Source organism: Vipera ursinii (genome assembly GCF_947247035.1).
Source record: "Vipera ursinii genome assembly, chromosome: 2".
NCBI lineage: Eukaryota > Metazoa > Chordata > Lepidosauria > Squamata > Viperidae > Vipera > Vipera ursinii.
Genome location: NC_139513.1, coordinates 72053156 through 72069399, shown reverse-complemented (window position 1 = coordinate 72069399; position 16244 = coordinate 72053156). Strand labels below are relative to the sequence as shown.

General features: G+C 41.6%; 1 protein-coding gene across 1 annotated transcript in view; it reads right to left on the bottom strand.

Annotated features, from left to right (window-relative positions):
• Window positions 1-5935: 5935 nt before the first annotated feature.
• Window positions 5936-16244, bottom strand: part of MST1R (macrophage stimulating 1 receptor) — a 70593-nt gene continuing 60284 nt past the window's right edge. Inside the window, exons 16-21 of the mRNA XM_083351434.1 lie at window positions 13910-13990; window positions 10754-10935; window positions 9020-9129; window positions 7900-8065; window positions 7247-7383; window positions 5936-6543 (exon numbers count right to left, since the gene is read on the bottom strand). Of these exons, the coding sequence (XP_083207560.1) occupies window positions 6309-6543; window positions 7247-7383; window positions 7900-8065; window positions 9020-9129; window positions 10754-10935; window positions 13910-13990 (911 nt within the window). The 3' untranslated portion in view covers window positions 5936-6308. The remainder of the gene's footprint in view (window positions 6544-7246; window positions 7384-7899; window positions 8066-9019; window positions 9130-10753; window positions 10936-13909; window positions 13991-16244) is intronic.

The following is a 16244-nucleotide window of genomic DNA, read 5'->3' as shown; positions in this document are numbered from 1 at the left end:
TTAGTCGAGGGGTGAAAGGGAGCAGATGTTGCATGCCTTATGAGATTAGTCCTCAAGAAGGCCTGAAATTCAGATGCTGTGAACTGGGCCCCATTGTCCGAGACTACGAGGTCCGGCAGCCCATGTGTGGCAAAAAGCTTTCTAAGCACCTAGATGGTCTTAGCAGTAGTCATAGCAGATATAGGAATTACTTCCAACCATTTAGAGTGGCTGTCGACCACTATCAAAAACAACTGTCCCTGAAAGGGCCTAGCAAAGTCAATGTGAATCCTTGATAACGGCGTATGAGTTTCCTCCCATCGGTGGACAAGAGCCTGGGGAGTTTCTGGTCTGGACTGTTGACACATGTAACACCTGTGTACTTGGGCCTCAATAGCTTTATCTAACCCTGGCCACCAAAGGTAGCTCCGTGCCAGTGCCTTCATCCGGATTATGCCCGGATGGCCCTCATGCAGAGACTGAAGCACACGGTGCCTTAATGAACTGGGGACAATAACCCTGCTCCTCTTTAAGATGCAGCCTTTGTGAGCTGAAAGCTCATGTCTACGAGTGAAATAGCTCTGGAACTCTGGTCCAGGGCTATTTTCAAGCCACGCAGTCTGAATCCATGACAACACTCTACTTAAGATTTTGTCTGCGGCAGTTTCCACAGCCACATCCCCAGCATGGAGGGGAAATTCAGGCAAATCCTGAATGGACAAGATGCAAGCTGCTGGAGCGGGATCTGGCTCCACATGTGGCAATGGCAACCTACTAAGGCTGTCTGTGTGGCCCATGTCTTTGCCGGGTTTGTGAACCAGCCTGTAGCTGTAGGCTGACATAAAAATGGACCATCTTAACATTCTAGGGGACAGTATTTGAGGCATCTGCCTATCTGGAGTAAATAACCCCAACAATGGCTTGTGGTCAGTGAAGACCATGAACTTCCTGCCATACAAGTAATCATGGAATTTCTTCAACCCGGCCACGATGGCCAGGGCCTCTTTGTCAATCTGAGCATAATTGCGCTCAGCTGAGGACAATGTCCTTGAGTAGTAGGCAATGGGGACTTGAGTCCCATCACTTGACAAATGGCTTAGTACAGCCCCCACCCCATAAGGGGATGCATCGCACATAATGCATACAGGCAATGTTTCATTAAAGTGTGTAAGCACTGAATTTGAACACAGTAGTGACTTTATTGCCTTAAAGCTATTTTCATGAACCTTGGTCCACTTCCATGGGGTGTTCTTGTCTAAGAGCCGGTGTAGCGGCTCTGCCACTGTGGCCTTGTTAGGCAGGAACTCATGGTAAAAATTCAGGAGACCCAGGAATGCCTGGAGCTCTCCTTTGGATCTGGGGCTTGGTGCCAGCTGAATTGCCTTCAGCTTGGACTCTGCAGGGTGGATGCCTTCAGCATCAATACAGAATCCCAGAGAACTCAGTGGAAGGGACCCCAATTTTACACTAGTCCCTCTTCAGTTTGAGTGCGGAACCATTGAAGGACGGCTTTGAGCCTCCTTGCAAGCACCTCAGTGGACTCACCGGTGATGAGCACATCAACAAAATAGGGGCAGACCCCAGGAATGCCCTTGAGCATACAGTCCATAACTCCCTGGAAGATTCCTGGAGCTATGCTAACCCCGAATTGAAGGTGTTTGACTTTGAAAGCCCCCTTATGTCACAATTGTTTATGCGGCCGCTGTGGCCTCATCCAATATTTGACTGATTTGTAAAATGACTTTACCTACTGCTTGGGTCAAACATAGTTATTGTCTGAAATTCAAACAAATTTTGGATCCAACATATTTTGTCCATTAAATTCAAAGTCCCCTAAACCAAGATCCATTAAGTTGAGGCTTAACACTAATTAATTCAAGTTACAGGAAGGCAGATTTTGCTTGAATGTTAGAAAAAGCTTTCTAACAGTAAAAACAGTTATCAGTGAAACCAATTACCTAGAAATTGTTGGCTGGTCTCCTTTTCACAAGATGCATTCAAGTGGAAATTAGACAGCCATTTATTAGGAAGACTTTAAATTATTCCGCTGACCAGCAAATTGAACTCAAGGGCCTAAATGGCCCCTTTTAATTCTATCATTTTATGCTAGTGGGACAGTTGTAAGTGAAACAATTCATGGCCTTTGGGATCTACATGTAGACTTTGACTTATCACTGTTCACTCAGTGAGCATTCTAAATTATGAAGGCACTCAGCGAGAGGGCATATACAACCCCCCTCCCAACCATTGCAGTGTCCCTGAGATCACATGTCAAAAATTCATGTGCTTGGCAGTGTGCCCTTGTGGCTGATTGCAGAAGCATTGCAAGTCTCCCCCATTGCAGCTAGGAGGACTCATCTAGCTAGGCCCACTAGCATGTGGAAACCCACCAATGGCTGAGAGGTCTCAACTGGTAGGCCCAGGGTGCGGACTTTTCCCACCCCAACAATCTCCTGGAAGGCTTGGGCCTTCTTCCCACCCATCCACGTGGATCCACTTGCCTTCCCTTTCTGTGCAGCATGCCATTTGATGTGAGATGCAGCTACTCCAGAAAGCTAGCCAACACAATGTGGGCTAGTGCTTATCTTGCAATGTTCTAAGGCTCTTTCTACCTTCAGAAATATCTCAAGCCAAGTCTTCCAGCAGTGGTGAGTAGAGGGAGACCTGTGTGCCAATGGATGCTGGTTCTCCTCGGGCCTCCCCCACCCCATGAAGCATTCCTGAATGTTCACTTAATGACCACCATGGAGGGAACTAGGATTGCAGTCATTGAATGAGACAGTCATGTGGGTGCCTCACTTAATGACTGCAATGACTTCTGACCCAAATTGTGGGCTGAATTGTGGGCATAAGTCGAGGGCTAACTATACTGTACTTATGGAGTGCTAAAGGGGATTAGGGTTTAGAATCTGTATAAACTCTGTACAGTTCTTGGTTTTACGTCTTTCCTGAAATATATACAGTATGTTTCATTAAACAGATTTAAATTTACCAAAGCAATTTCAGTAGATGTAACTTGATGGTTAAAACCAACATTAACATTAAAAGGCACATTATATTGACATTAATTTATATTTTAAAAGTAATTATTTCTTCTACTAGACAACCTGTAATCCATCGAGTCCTTATTTCAGAGATATTTCCCTACCTAGACAGATAAACTGAATGACCATGGATGGGCAAAAAAGGGAACAACTTCCAACTTTCTGCTGGCTTCCCCATTTTTAGTTTTCTTTTGAAAAGCTGGCAGAGAGCAACATAAATCTTCCTTCCTTCCTTCCTTCCTTCCTTCCTTCCTTCCTTCCTTCCTTCCTTCCTTCCTTCCTTCCTGCCTGCCTCCATTCCATTCCCTCCCTCCCTGTTTCTCTCCATTCCTTCCTTCCATCTCTTACTTAGGAAAGTGCAAGAGAGTGTGCAGATCAGGGGGCAGCACTGGAGGGATGGTGGAGTCAGGAAGAGTGTGTGGGGATATGCAAGAGGTACCATACAAATTAGGGAAGGTGCATATGGGCGGTAAAGGTTGAGAAGGGTGCAAGGGGGCATGCAAAAGGTTCTGTGTGGTTCAGGGAAGACTCAGCCACAGGGCGGGGAGGCGGGGGCGGTGCAGGTTGGGAAAGGCACAGGACAAGGCTGTGTATAGATTTTTTTCTGTCAATTTTTTTTTGGCGGGGGGCAGTCAATATTTCTAGGGTTTTTATTGTACAATCTTGATCTTTGTTTTCTTTTGGTGAGCTATTTCATTATATATCAGAATGCTCAGATCATTAATATTTTTTTTAAAAGTCAGCACTAACATTTAGAGATATATGAGCTTTGTAATCTGTATAATAAAACATTTTCAAGTAAATGAATATGATGCAGAGAACAATTTTTTTTGGGGGGGGGCTTATCTCTCTAGTCTCCCCAGGTGCTCCTTTGAATGTTACATCATCTAAAAAATTTATTACTTAGTTCAGCACTATAGTCAAGGATCTCATTTATGTTTCAAAAGCAAGGCAAACCAATATTGTGTCAAAATAAATGTGAGCACTTGCAACACATTTGGAATGTCCAGGTGAACGTTAAATTGGCTTGTAAATAAATAAAGTGGGTAATTTGGCTCCAACTAAAACCGATATGATTTAACCACATTAACAGACTGAGGGTAACAGGCTCTCTTTTCAAATCATAAACCATCTGCTATTATCACCATGGGAATTGAAGACCCACAGCATTAAAACCATGGAGATTTCAATACCAGCCCTGAGAGCAGTCCAGAAGCTTAGAAAAGGACATTGCAAGGGGAAGAGTAGATGGACACCCACATCAGCTTTGTTTCTACAATCCAGTTTCACCTCAGCCAACCCTAGAATAATCATTGTTTAATTGTCCCAAATGATCACAGCACCACCGCCGTCCTGCCTTGTTCAACTGCTAAAGGACTTGCAACTAACATTCTGCTCATTGCCGCATCAGATTTTAGCAGTAAATATTCAGGAATACAAGTCTGCACATTCTTCCAGTTGGATGAGTCAGCTTCTGTACCAATTTATCAACAGCATCCCCAGTTCAAGGTACCCAGTGATCTATCTACAAAGCCATGGACCTTCTCTTCTACCTGTCCACCTCGTGCCCCCCACCGCCCACACCCCACCCCCGTGCCTGCAAGCCATTCAACATGTATGCCCTGACTTTGCCATCCTCAACGGAATTACCTCAATCCCCTCCCCAGGATTTTATCACTTAGTAGCCTCAACATCCCATGTACACCACCACATCTGGAGACTGTAGCCTGCAAGAACAGACCTTCAGTCCCCACCAGCCATAGCCTTCCCACCCACCAACATCCTACTACTTCCTGTGGAGAAGCCACCATTTCTGAGGGAGTTGCCTTCTCTTTGACAGCTCCACCGCCTCTTCCTACACTTTCTGGAAACAAATCAGATAGACTTCTCCTCCAGTGACATCAGGTAGCTCTTGGTCCTGCCAGTTTTCTCTTTTTTAAAAATTTCCCTCTCCATCCATTTGCCTACAACCACCTTTCTTAACCTCCATTTCCTGTCTAATCCAATCTTACTTTCAGTTCACATTTTTCTTTTGTTGCTTCCTTCTGTTCTAATGCACCTGAAGGTTTTTTCCTCTTCTGATTTTTCACTTTTTGACAGCACCGTCATCTAACAGACAATCCTTCTGCCACCACCTTCCAACTCTGAATGCCATGTTTTTTTTCAAGGTTACCACAAACTTAAAAGGCTTGTTCTTCTTCAAGGATGCTTCCTATGGGATATTTTTGTCTGCTCCTCCACCATTTTTTATAGTTAACAGAGGTTTTATGAACAGTGGTGGAGAACATGCCACACTGAAACTGCGTTATGCCTTAACACAAGATGTGAGCCAGGCTTTGAAAGAAGGCTGACATGATGTTCCTGGAAGAATTCTTCAATGTTATAAAATTGGAACAATGGGGTTTATCATAACAGGAAAGGTATTAAGCAGCAAAACATAACTTGTTTTTAAGTTAATGCAATGTGTGAACCTACCCATTAGGTTATGGTATATGGAAAGGAAGCGACTGTGACTTATTTAACAAATCATGACTAAAATATTCTTAATATTATATAGTGACTCTAAAGAGAACGTTGCATAAAACTGTCAGATAGGAATTCATAACAGTAAATTTATTTTTCTCTATATACAGATGCAGCCACAGGCTGCCACATTAAATTACTTCACAGTAAAAACATATTCCCACAAAAAAAATCACCAAGTATTCTGAAAGTATCTCTTTCCTAAAGCTGTAGGGAACCTGCCCTACCTTTTACAGAAGGAATGAATTTATTTCCACCTTTTCTCAGCACAGAATTCATGTCACAGAAGTCCTCAGTTTACAGCTTTCATGAACTCACAGGATGAGCAAAATTTATCCAGACATTCCAAAGCCTGAACAGTCAAAACCTATGACATACTTAACCCAGCAACATGCATCCCTGGCCTGTGTGAGGTATCACTTAATAGAGGGAAAGGGTAGAACAGGGAAATGTGCACGTGTGCATGCGGAAAATGGGCATGCACACGATGGCGGCACTAGCGCCCATGCACATTCGCAAGCGGGCCATGCACACCTATGGCAGCGCTGGTGGTGGCATGGCACCCACGCGCATGCACAAATGGGCCACTAACACCCATGCACAGGTGCAAATGGGGCCATTAGAACCCGCATGTCAGCACTAGCATGAGTGGGGAGGGCGTGTGCACACGTGCGTGCACTTGCCAGCCATTTCCATGGCCTGGTGGCCAACAGGCAATGGACTGGTCCCAGGCCGCAGCCCACAGATTGGGAACCTCCTGACTTAACACACAGAAGCATCCTCTTCCTCACTCAATCCACTGGAATCAAATTCTTCTTCCCGACTGATTAAAGGGGGAAAGGGATGGCCGTGATCAAGATTGACATAAGTGACGTTGAGGTTAATGTAATGGTCTCCCTTTAGACAGGCTACAATATGCTCCACTTCTTCGATCAGGCTGGAAAAAGTTGGCCGCTCCTCAGGATTTGGTGTCCAGCAGTGAAGCATTATAGTATACCTGTCCAAAATAAACAGAGTTAATCAGAACTGTGAAAATACCAGCCTTCCCCTCTATCTTCACATCTAAGGATGTTGTAGTCATGTACACCAGGATCTAACTAGAGGCAGAAACTCTCCTCAGTTCTGCACTCTAGTCTTATCTCTTGAGTTTTCACTCCTACAGGATCCTGGTCAGAGGTTTTATATATCGCTGTTCTAAGAAGCCACAACACAGCAAGTGAATATATGGCAAATGGAGGTGGAAGCATAAGGATGCTATGCTGGACTAGAAACCAAATGGAAAATGCTGGCACTGGAAAATATGGAAAATGGAAACAACAGATTGTAACAGGGAGTGCAACAGATCCTGATGATCATAAGAATTCCATGGAATACTGCACCTTTTCTTAAATTAACCCCTTAAGATGTGACCGGAATTGAAGAGATACTGTATAGGTGCTTCAGCAGGCTAATAGTTTGGGGAAAACTGTAGTAAGAACAAAAGTTTCAAAGCACGAAGAGTGGAAAATGAATTAACTTTCCCATTGTGCTTTCTTTTTTTTTAGTTAATGAATTGCAATGCATAACTGAAATTTACAAAGTAGTTCATCAATTAAAGTTCAGGAATCAGAAGACCTTTTCCGGTACTTCCCATACAGCTTCATCTCTTTCACAGTTGTCCCCTTAACTAAGCTAGCAAAAGGGTCCAATTGAATACTTACAGAGAATCTGGGCAATATTCAGGCTGGGGCAACCTTCTTCCTTGCAACAGGTAGCAGGTAATATCATAGGGATCCACCTCAGGATATGGAGAGGCCCCTCGTGTCATCAGTTCCCACATGAGGACCCCGAAGGACCACTGGTAAGACAGCAGAACAGATCAATGGAGAAAGTACAAATGTCCATATAACGGGACACAAAGAAAACACAAGCAGTCACTAGGGCAGATGAAATCTTCAACCAGACTGCTGCTTCTCTGCAAAGGGACTCTGTTGCATATGCCTGTTTTTTCCAAGACTAGCATAAATTGGACTCCAGGTTGATTCTCAGACTAAGAAATGAGTGCTAGGAAAGCTTACACAATCTTAGCAGGTGCTTTCATAATGGCCTTTTTTGCATATCCCTCACATAAAACTGGGGCTGTGTTGCCACAACACTAACAAATCAAGACACATCCAATTAAGCCAATTCTGTGGGCTGAACAGAGCTATGAAACAAAATCTATTTATAACATCTGAGTTCACGCAAAACATGGGGTTGACTAATTTGTGGTTATTGTCTCCTGTGAATGCAGACAATGTGGCCAGAACAACAACAACTGGGGGGGGGCAACGTTTTAGCATCCTGGCCATCGGGTGCCCTTGCTTGCACTTACTACATCTGACTTGGTGGTAAATTTTTGAGTTTTCAGGCTCTCAAGGGCCATCCATTTGACAGGCAGCTTTGCCCTGCGGTGTTGCCGGATGCTGTAATATTCCTTGTCAAAGATATCTCTGGCCAGCCCAAAGTCTGCCACTTTCACTGTATAAGTCTCATCAAGCCTGGATAAAAAAGGAGACTGGGATTAGGAACAATGCAACAGTCATGTGAACTCATCTTATTTGGCAGCATTAAGGAATTCCAGATGCACCCTGGATTAACAAGTGACAAAACCAGGCTGTCGCCCTAGCAGAGATTATTGCTTGGATATAGCATACCACATGGACATGGCAATTGTATCTCCTACCCCAGACTTAGGCTTTAGTTTATTATATGCAGTCAGACAATGGCTGTTTGTACAATTTATTTAATCACATTGTTAAAACTCTAGCATGTATACATTAAGCTAAGCTTGGTTCATTTTAACTTTAGCTTGTGCTTTGTAGCTTAACAAACTGTGTAGACCAAACCCATTTGGTTAACTTATGGACCAGTGTCTTGTTTAAATCATAAAATTGTAGATTTTAAGGACCCATTTAATCCTTCCAGTCCAGCTGCCCATCTAGTGCTAGTGGGTCACTGATTCTTCTGTCAAACTGCAGGCAGTTTCCCTAATCTGCCTTCTTGTCACCTCAATCCATTATTGCTCCATAAGAGTATAAGAAAATTGGTCCTGACTTTTTTTCGTGAGTGTGCCTCCTCAGATACTGGAAAAATACTAGCAAGCCATCCTCTCCCCATCCCCCATCCCGACTAAACAACCTCAGTTTCTTCAAACTCTCTTCACAGAATTTACTTTCTATTTACCAGAAGAATAAGTCAGAAGATTGAGCACCCTGCATAAATGGTATAGCTTTCTGAGGGTAAAATCAATTGACCCAAAGGAGGAATCGAAACGAACTAGTTTGAAAGGTATTTCTGACAGACTTTTCCCATAGCTAGTCGTATGGGGAGGGATATTTTTACACAGGCACCTGCCCACAGCACAAACAGGCCTCTGCAACCTCTCTTGCGTGTCCTTGCCCGATTCCCCATGTTTTATTATTCTGTGCAGATACACCCATGTTTGTACTTACATGCAGTTTCTAGCTGCAAGATCTCTGTGCACAAACTTCTTCTGGGCCAGATACTCCATCCCCTGAGCCACTTGTAGCCCAAAACCTATTAAATCCTTCACAGTGGGGTTCTGATGGAAAACAAATGAAGAAACAAAACTGTCTTGACACTGAGGAAACTCACAATGCATTTTCCATCTGGCTTTGAAGTTTATGCACCTCCAGAGAGCAGAGCTGCTTGCTTGTGGTTCCCACAAGATAACACAGCTGAAGTTAATTTCAAGGCTGCTTCAGATACTGGACAAATTTTCTAAGAAATTTGGCTGAGAAACTGAGTGTATCCCATTCACATATGAAAGATGACAAAGAACCCACGCCTATCAATATAAACAGTGGAATTGGGGCCAGGGGAATCTTCTCTGCTCTGTGCACACATGGCAAAGCAGACACTTGCTCACCGCTTGGCAATATAACACCCAGAATTGAGAGTGGTAGGAAGAGCCTTCTGAAATTTCCTCCACAGATTACAACCCTCTCTTTCAGTGTGCCTGCATGGCCCCCTAGTGGTCAGAAACATTCACTGCCTTGCACATACTCAAAAGAAATGTCCCATGCTTAACCTATTGCCTTTTCCCCATGAATAATGTTTGCATGTGATCCTGGATTTAAACATAACAGCTGCAAAGAAAAGTGAGGATACATCTTGTTGTTATCGGCTAAATTTGGGTTCTTAATATTGCACTCCTCTGCAAAGTTTGGCTGATGTGTTTAAGCTCAAAGCCACCTGCAAGACAAAATATCCATTTTCATCAAGCAAGGGGGAGGCATTTTTGAGCTGATCAGCAGTACATCACAAGTGGCAATTGCCAACTGCCTAATATTTCACAGTATGTTTACAACAGGAATGAAATGAGGAACAGAAGAGATGAGCTGGGAATCATTCCTTTTTCAAGGCCCAACTGCAATAAAAATATAAGGTGAAGCTTATATGGACAGTTCCTTAAAAATAATGTTGTGAGAAAATGTTTATAAGATACATCTTGCCACAGCCACAATTGCAATAGATTGGAGGCAGAGGAGAAGCCTGCCAACAGTAAGAATGCTACCTCTGTATGTTTCTCCAGAGGAAAACGAGAGACTGAAAGACGCCAGCATCTTTCAGCCACTTGTTCTGTGCTGATTACGTGGAGGAAACTGCATTAGACATCAGCTCATGTTCCTGCTGTTCTGCCTGTCTCAGGGACAGCAGAAAGACCCACAGCTAAACAACCTCTCTTCTGAAAACCCAGAGCTCCCATCTCTTGTTTCATCAACAGAAAGTACCACTGATAAGAAGGTTAGTTTCTTTTATGTGTCTTTCTGAAACCTTACTTAAAAGATTTACCTTACAAAGCTTACAATGCGGCAGGATAGATTTAAGGACGGCTGCATCCAACAGGCAGCCCCACTCTTTGCACCAGCATGGTGGTTTTTAACAGGAAAAATGTGCAAAGCCTGCACTGATTCACCAGAAAGCTCTGTAAAGTCTGTAGGAGCACATGGGTGAGTATGTCACAAATGAAACAAAAGCACTCCACAACTGAAAGAGATAAGAAAGGGCTGAATTCCTCATCTCTGGGCAAGCTCTTCTTAAAAACAATTTCGTTTTGCAAAGAAGAGACAAGCAACTCCAAACCAAGGGACGATTCAGGAACAGGAAAGTGGCTGGCACTGAGTGTCGCTCAAAAAGGGATCCCAAGATCTGGCACCACATACCCTCTGCTCTGAACGGATAAAATGTCGGAGATCTCCGTGCTTCATATAAGGTAGAACCACCAGGGGGAGACCTTCCTTAGGCAAGGTGATCCCAATGAGAGAAAGGACATGGAGGTGATGGAAGCTCTTCATCAGAATCCCTTCCTTCAGGAATTCTTCCACTTCCTCCAAGTCATTAATTCCTAAGAGGGAAAAAATGAAGAGATTGGAGCAATATTCTTAATGGCAACTGTTTTTTTTCCCTCTCTGGGACTTAAGTAATTGTGAAACTGTGAGCAAAAGTATCAGAGAAGTGATCTTGCAAGCATATTGGGAAAAACAGCACATTGTTCTTAGGCGAAGGAGAGAGACACAGAAAGCAGCCTTTTCTAGCTTCCATCAAGTCTGCCAATGTGAATAAGGATGGAAGACATTGCCAGAGTAAAAAAAAAAAAAACAAGCACACATTATAATACTGGACTGGGTTGGCTCATAGTCATCTCCACTTTTTACGTTTGAAAGGACTACTGGCTCCATGGATTGCCTGGTGTTGATTTAAGGCTTAATTCCAATTATTAGAGAATTATTATTTCCCTAGGGCAGGGGTAGGCAACCTCGGCTCTTTTATGACTCATGGACTTCAACTCCCAGAATTCCTGAGTCAGCATAGCTGACTCAGGAATTCTAGGAGTTGAAGTCCATGAGTCATAAAAGAGCCGAGGTTGTCTACCCCTGCCCTAGGCCAACCCTCAGTTTAGAACTAGTTCTTTCTCTTCTTAAGAGCTTCTCCAGAGATACTTTAATGGTGTTATCTTATAAACGCTGAGCTGGGAGCTGAAGATTTTATTTATTTTATTTATTTATTTGTATTTCGCTTTTATTATTTTAAAGTCGAGTGCATTGGTACGTCCCCACTCCTATTCCAAGCTGTATTCAAAAACAATGATTGCTAGGGCATTGCAAACTGGAAACAAAACTCTGTTGCAGAAAATGCCACTAAAATTACTGATTAAGTAGTTTTAAAATTAAGGGCCATTTGCCATGACCTGGTTAATGTGCTATCCATCTGCCCATATGTCAGAACAAAATGTATTTCCCCTATTGTCAATTCCCCTATAATTTCTTTTCTGGCTTGCACTCAAATGGTGGATTCTGGATTTGGGCATGCATGAAGTGTTAAGCAATCCTGATTACATTCTCTGGCTTTGTTATCCTTCCTCAGCTGACAAGACATCACAAGATTGTTGGGTTTGATGGATGCCTTGAAAGATAGCTAGACTCATGGGGTTAAGTTTCTGTCAAAACCTACCACCTCCCCAAACCTACCGATCAGACAAGAAGCAGGCAAACCTTGTTCTTTTAAATGTACCCCTTCCTAGAATTGGGGATGAACTACCTGGTGTTGTTGTTTTGAGTGTAGGTATAGTCAAACTTACTGGATTGACTCAGACAAAAGGAGACACCAGAGCAGACAAGAGAGTGGGTATACTATGCTTTTCAGTTAGCTGTTGGTTCAGAAGTCTGCTGGCAGCTGTGGCCTGTTTCCCCCCTCCAGAAGAAAAAGAACAGAGTGAGAGGGCCAACTCTGTTGGGAAGAAGCAGGCAGTCAGCAGTTCAAAATGACCATAAATACCTGGCTCATCCTGCCCCCTTTTTGGTTAGCTGACTACACTGCCACCAGCAGCTAGAAGTGTGACAAGCCCTTAAACTGCCATTGACTGTTGCTGGCTGGAGGGGAAAACACTAATTTAACACTGGCATGTTTGCATAGTGCCAAGATGAAGTGGGAAAGGCCCTAAGACCATCTCCTTGTACTATGTTACAGAACAAACTTAAGAAGAATGCAGAGAAACTCAATGCTCCCCAACATCCCTGTGCCTCCTTAAAAGTTATCTCAGGGTTTATTTTTGCCTTTAATACAGAATCTGCTCTAGCTCTAGTCTAGCGCCGGGTACATGACGCCTCTTTGCTCAGTGAAGTGGCACAAACTTCTCACAGGATAAAATAAGCGATCAAGCAGGACAGCACAAGTCCATAGAAGTTGTATATGCCAAGATGGAAGAGACTGTCCTTTTATAATATGTATGAATGTGTGCATGTACATATGCATGTATGTATGTATTCAAGTTAGTGTTAATTCTTGACAAAAACATGGGGGGGAGTGTTATGTACTGGGCTCTTGAGGAATACCACGTGGGTTGCTGGAGCAGCTAACGGCTCTCCAGCAACCCAGACTACAAGTCTCCTGTGCTGCAATTGGCTATCTCCAGGCGGCAATGGTTGATTCAAACCTATTGGCTGCCGCCTAGGGGCTAGACTATATATTGCGGCTAGTTGCAGCCATTTCCTCAGTACAGTTTCTGCATGAAATAAACGATGAGTTACCCTGTACTCAGTTACGCATCTTCATTCCTGCGCCATCATTCCCGCTATTTAACAGGGAGGAAACAAGAATTCATGGTATCCTGCTTTCTAGTTTTATGCCTTAGACCACTAAACCAGACTGACTCCTTATAAATTATGGAACACTATTTTTTGAAACAAGACATTATTGTGTCTCAAACTCTATCATGAGCGGGGGTCCCTAGTGCTCTGTAAGCTTGGTTGATTTCTTGCAGGGGTTTCATTACCCAGACTAGTTAACATCATTATAGCACTGATGATGTTGCCTAGTTTGATAATGAAACATCTGCAAGAAAACAACCAAGCTCAAGAACACCAAAGAGCTCTTATTTCAACCTTGAGCTACAAAAATTCTTCTTTACTCTATCATGAGCCTCTGATCCCTTGATTTCTTTTCCAGGTTAATAAACAGAGCCACTTGTTTCATAGAAGGAAGATGAATTGGATAAGAGCCTTGGTGGAGCAGTGGGCTAATGCCTCCTTAAGTAACACCAGCTGCCTGCAATTAGTGCAGGTTCGAGTCCCACCAGGCTCAAGGTTGACTCAGCCTTCCATCCTTCCGAGGTAGGTAAAATGAGGACCCAGATTGTTGGGGGCAATTAAGCTGACTTTGTAATAATGCCGCTTGGGGGTGTGTGTGAAAGCCCTAATAAGCAGGCATATACATAGAATGAAGGCTACTGCTAAGCTTGTAAGCCGCCCTGAGTCTTCGGAGAAGGGCGGGATATAAATGGAATTAAAATAAAATAAAATAAAATAAAATAAATTACTTACTGTTTAGGGATTTAACAGCACACGGAATCTCTCTCTGGGATGAATCGATGTAAGTTCCATGGTAAACACTCCCAAAATGCCCTAGATGGGGGGAAAAAACGGTTTACGTACAGGCACTAAGATGGACATTAGCAAACCCAGAAGCTATATAACCTTTTTCTGTGCTGGAAATGTCTTTACATCAAACACAATACTATAAAGTTTTAAGCTTTAAAAATATATTTGAAATAAAAATATATATTTTTATTTTCAGAGACGTACTGCCCTAACAACATTCCAGCACCAACACAATTTATATCCAATTATATTTATACTCAAACATATTATTTAACAATATAAATTTGTCTCACTTTTAAAGTATCTAATTTGCTTTTAACTTTATCCAATTTAATATGCCTACACATCATCATACTTTTGCCTGTTTGTATAGTCAAGTGTAAGCACGCTAATCAAAGTATATATTTCAGTGATTTCCTAAGTGAAAGAAACTGATAAAATATCTACATGGTACAAAGTTCAACACAACATCTTTGTGTATATTTTAATTTCATACTTATTATCTTTGCCTAGCTAATTACAGGTTCAAAACAAGAGAATATAGACGTTTGGGCACCCTTCAAATTCAATCAGTGTAAATTTTCTTTTATTTCTTAACTGTAAACTTTACTTTCTTTACTGTAAAACTATTAATAAGGATAAAAAGGTGGATTGATTCTTTTAGGTTAATAATTAGCCACATAAAGATGTGAACCAATCATTTGCTCCTTCTAATCTTTCAGATTGTGGTTGTTATTCTGTCTACTTTAGCAATCATGGGCTCTTCTAATCAGTTCTCAGAACACCTATAAATGAAGGTAAAATGAAAGCTGTAAAAAAAAACCTTCTAAACATTTCTAGCTAGCAACTTCAACTATCAAAACCATTGTGAGAAAAATGAAAATTACATGGAATAGATGTAAGTAAAGGTAAGGTCTGGAAGACCAAGAAAGTATATGCTAGAAATGAATGAAGATTTTGTCAAACATAAAACCAAGTAGAAGAAATGGATGGAATATCTGAAACAGAACTTTAGGAAGTATAAACATTTTAGTCATTTATGTTCAGTGAAAGTTATTACCCTTGTGAAGAAGAAACCATATTTATTTTTAAAACTGATGTTTTCTAATAATTACTCTTCAGATATTTTATGTTTTTTTCTACATGATAGAACCTAAATTCCATGAAGTAGTACGGCTCTGTTAACAACTATTATTCAGTTTATATTTTTAAAGTTTTGATCTGTATGGTAAAGACAGGCTATATAGCTGAGATCCTTTTGGAAATCCAATAAATATGCATGTTATCATTGAATTATAATACGGCTTTTGGATGCAAACCTCCAAAGTGTCTTGACCTGTCTTGACCCTGCCCCCCAGATTAACCGTATTCTACAATCAACACAAACCCCAAGAATTACAGAAGGATTTTATCCTATTAACCTTATTATAAGTGATCAAACAGTAAAAATATCACAGCAATAAAATAAATATGTGCATACTGAGACACATACAGTATACTGCAGTTACTGAAAAGGTATTTCAGTGCTGTAAGAATGCAGGAAAAAGCTATTGTACCATTACAATAAATTTAAAAAAGCCAAATTGGAGTTCTTATTAGAAAATATCAGTGAAGAAATGTCAATTTCTATTTTATTTTTTCACAAAAAGAAATTGATTTCTGGGAGATGGTTTAAAATGATGTGCTCATTTAATGTAAGAAAGATATATGCTATTCTAAATTTTGGTATGAACTAAACAGTCCAGGATAATCTGCACAGGCTTATAATGATCTAAAGAGTGAAGGAATGAGGAACTTTAAAAGTTGGAAGAACCAGGCATTTCCTGACACGAGGATGCAGTGGAATTAAATGGAATGTTTGGAATTCATGGAAAATAAACAGAAATGAAAGAACTGGGGCCTAGTTTGAGTAAGTAAATCCAGATCTCTAGACTTTGGAAATCAAAAACAGTAAACAAATCTGGTTGGTTTAAAAGTAAGCAGATAATTTAAAACAATGGAAAAAAGGTTGCGTTTGACAAACATTTCCTGTTCTTGACACTTAATCTTGTTGGGTTGAACAGAGAAATAGATATTTGTGCTCAAGAGCAGCGAGATATATTATACTGCTTTTCAAGTTGATTTAGATTGTAATGAAGAAATCATAAGAGTATGGCAACAACAAATGCCTTTTCTTTCAGTTCCTCTCAGAATTTCACAGTGCTTTCCACTTTGATTTGGCACCAAGACTAATTCTTCAGTGAACTAGTACAGTATAGGCCAGAAAACCTTTGATTAA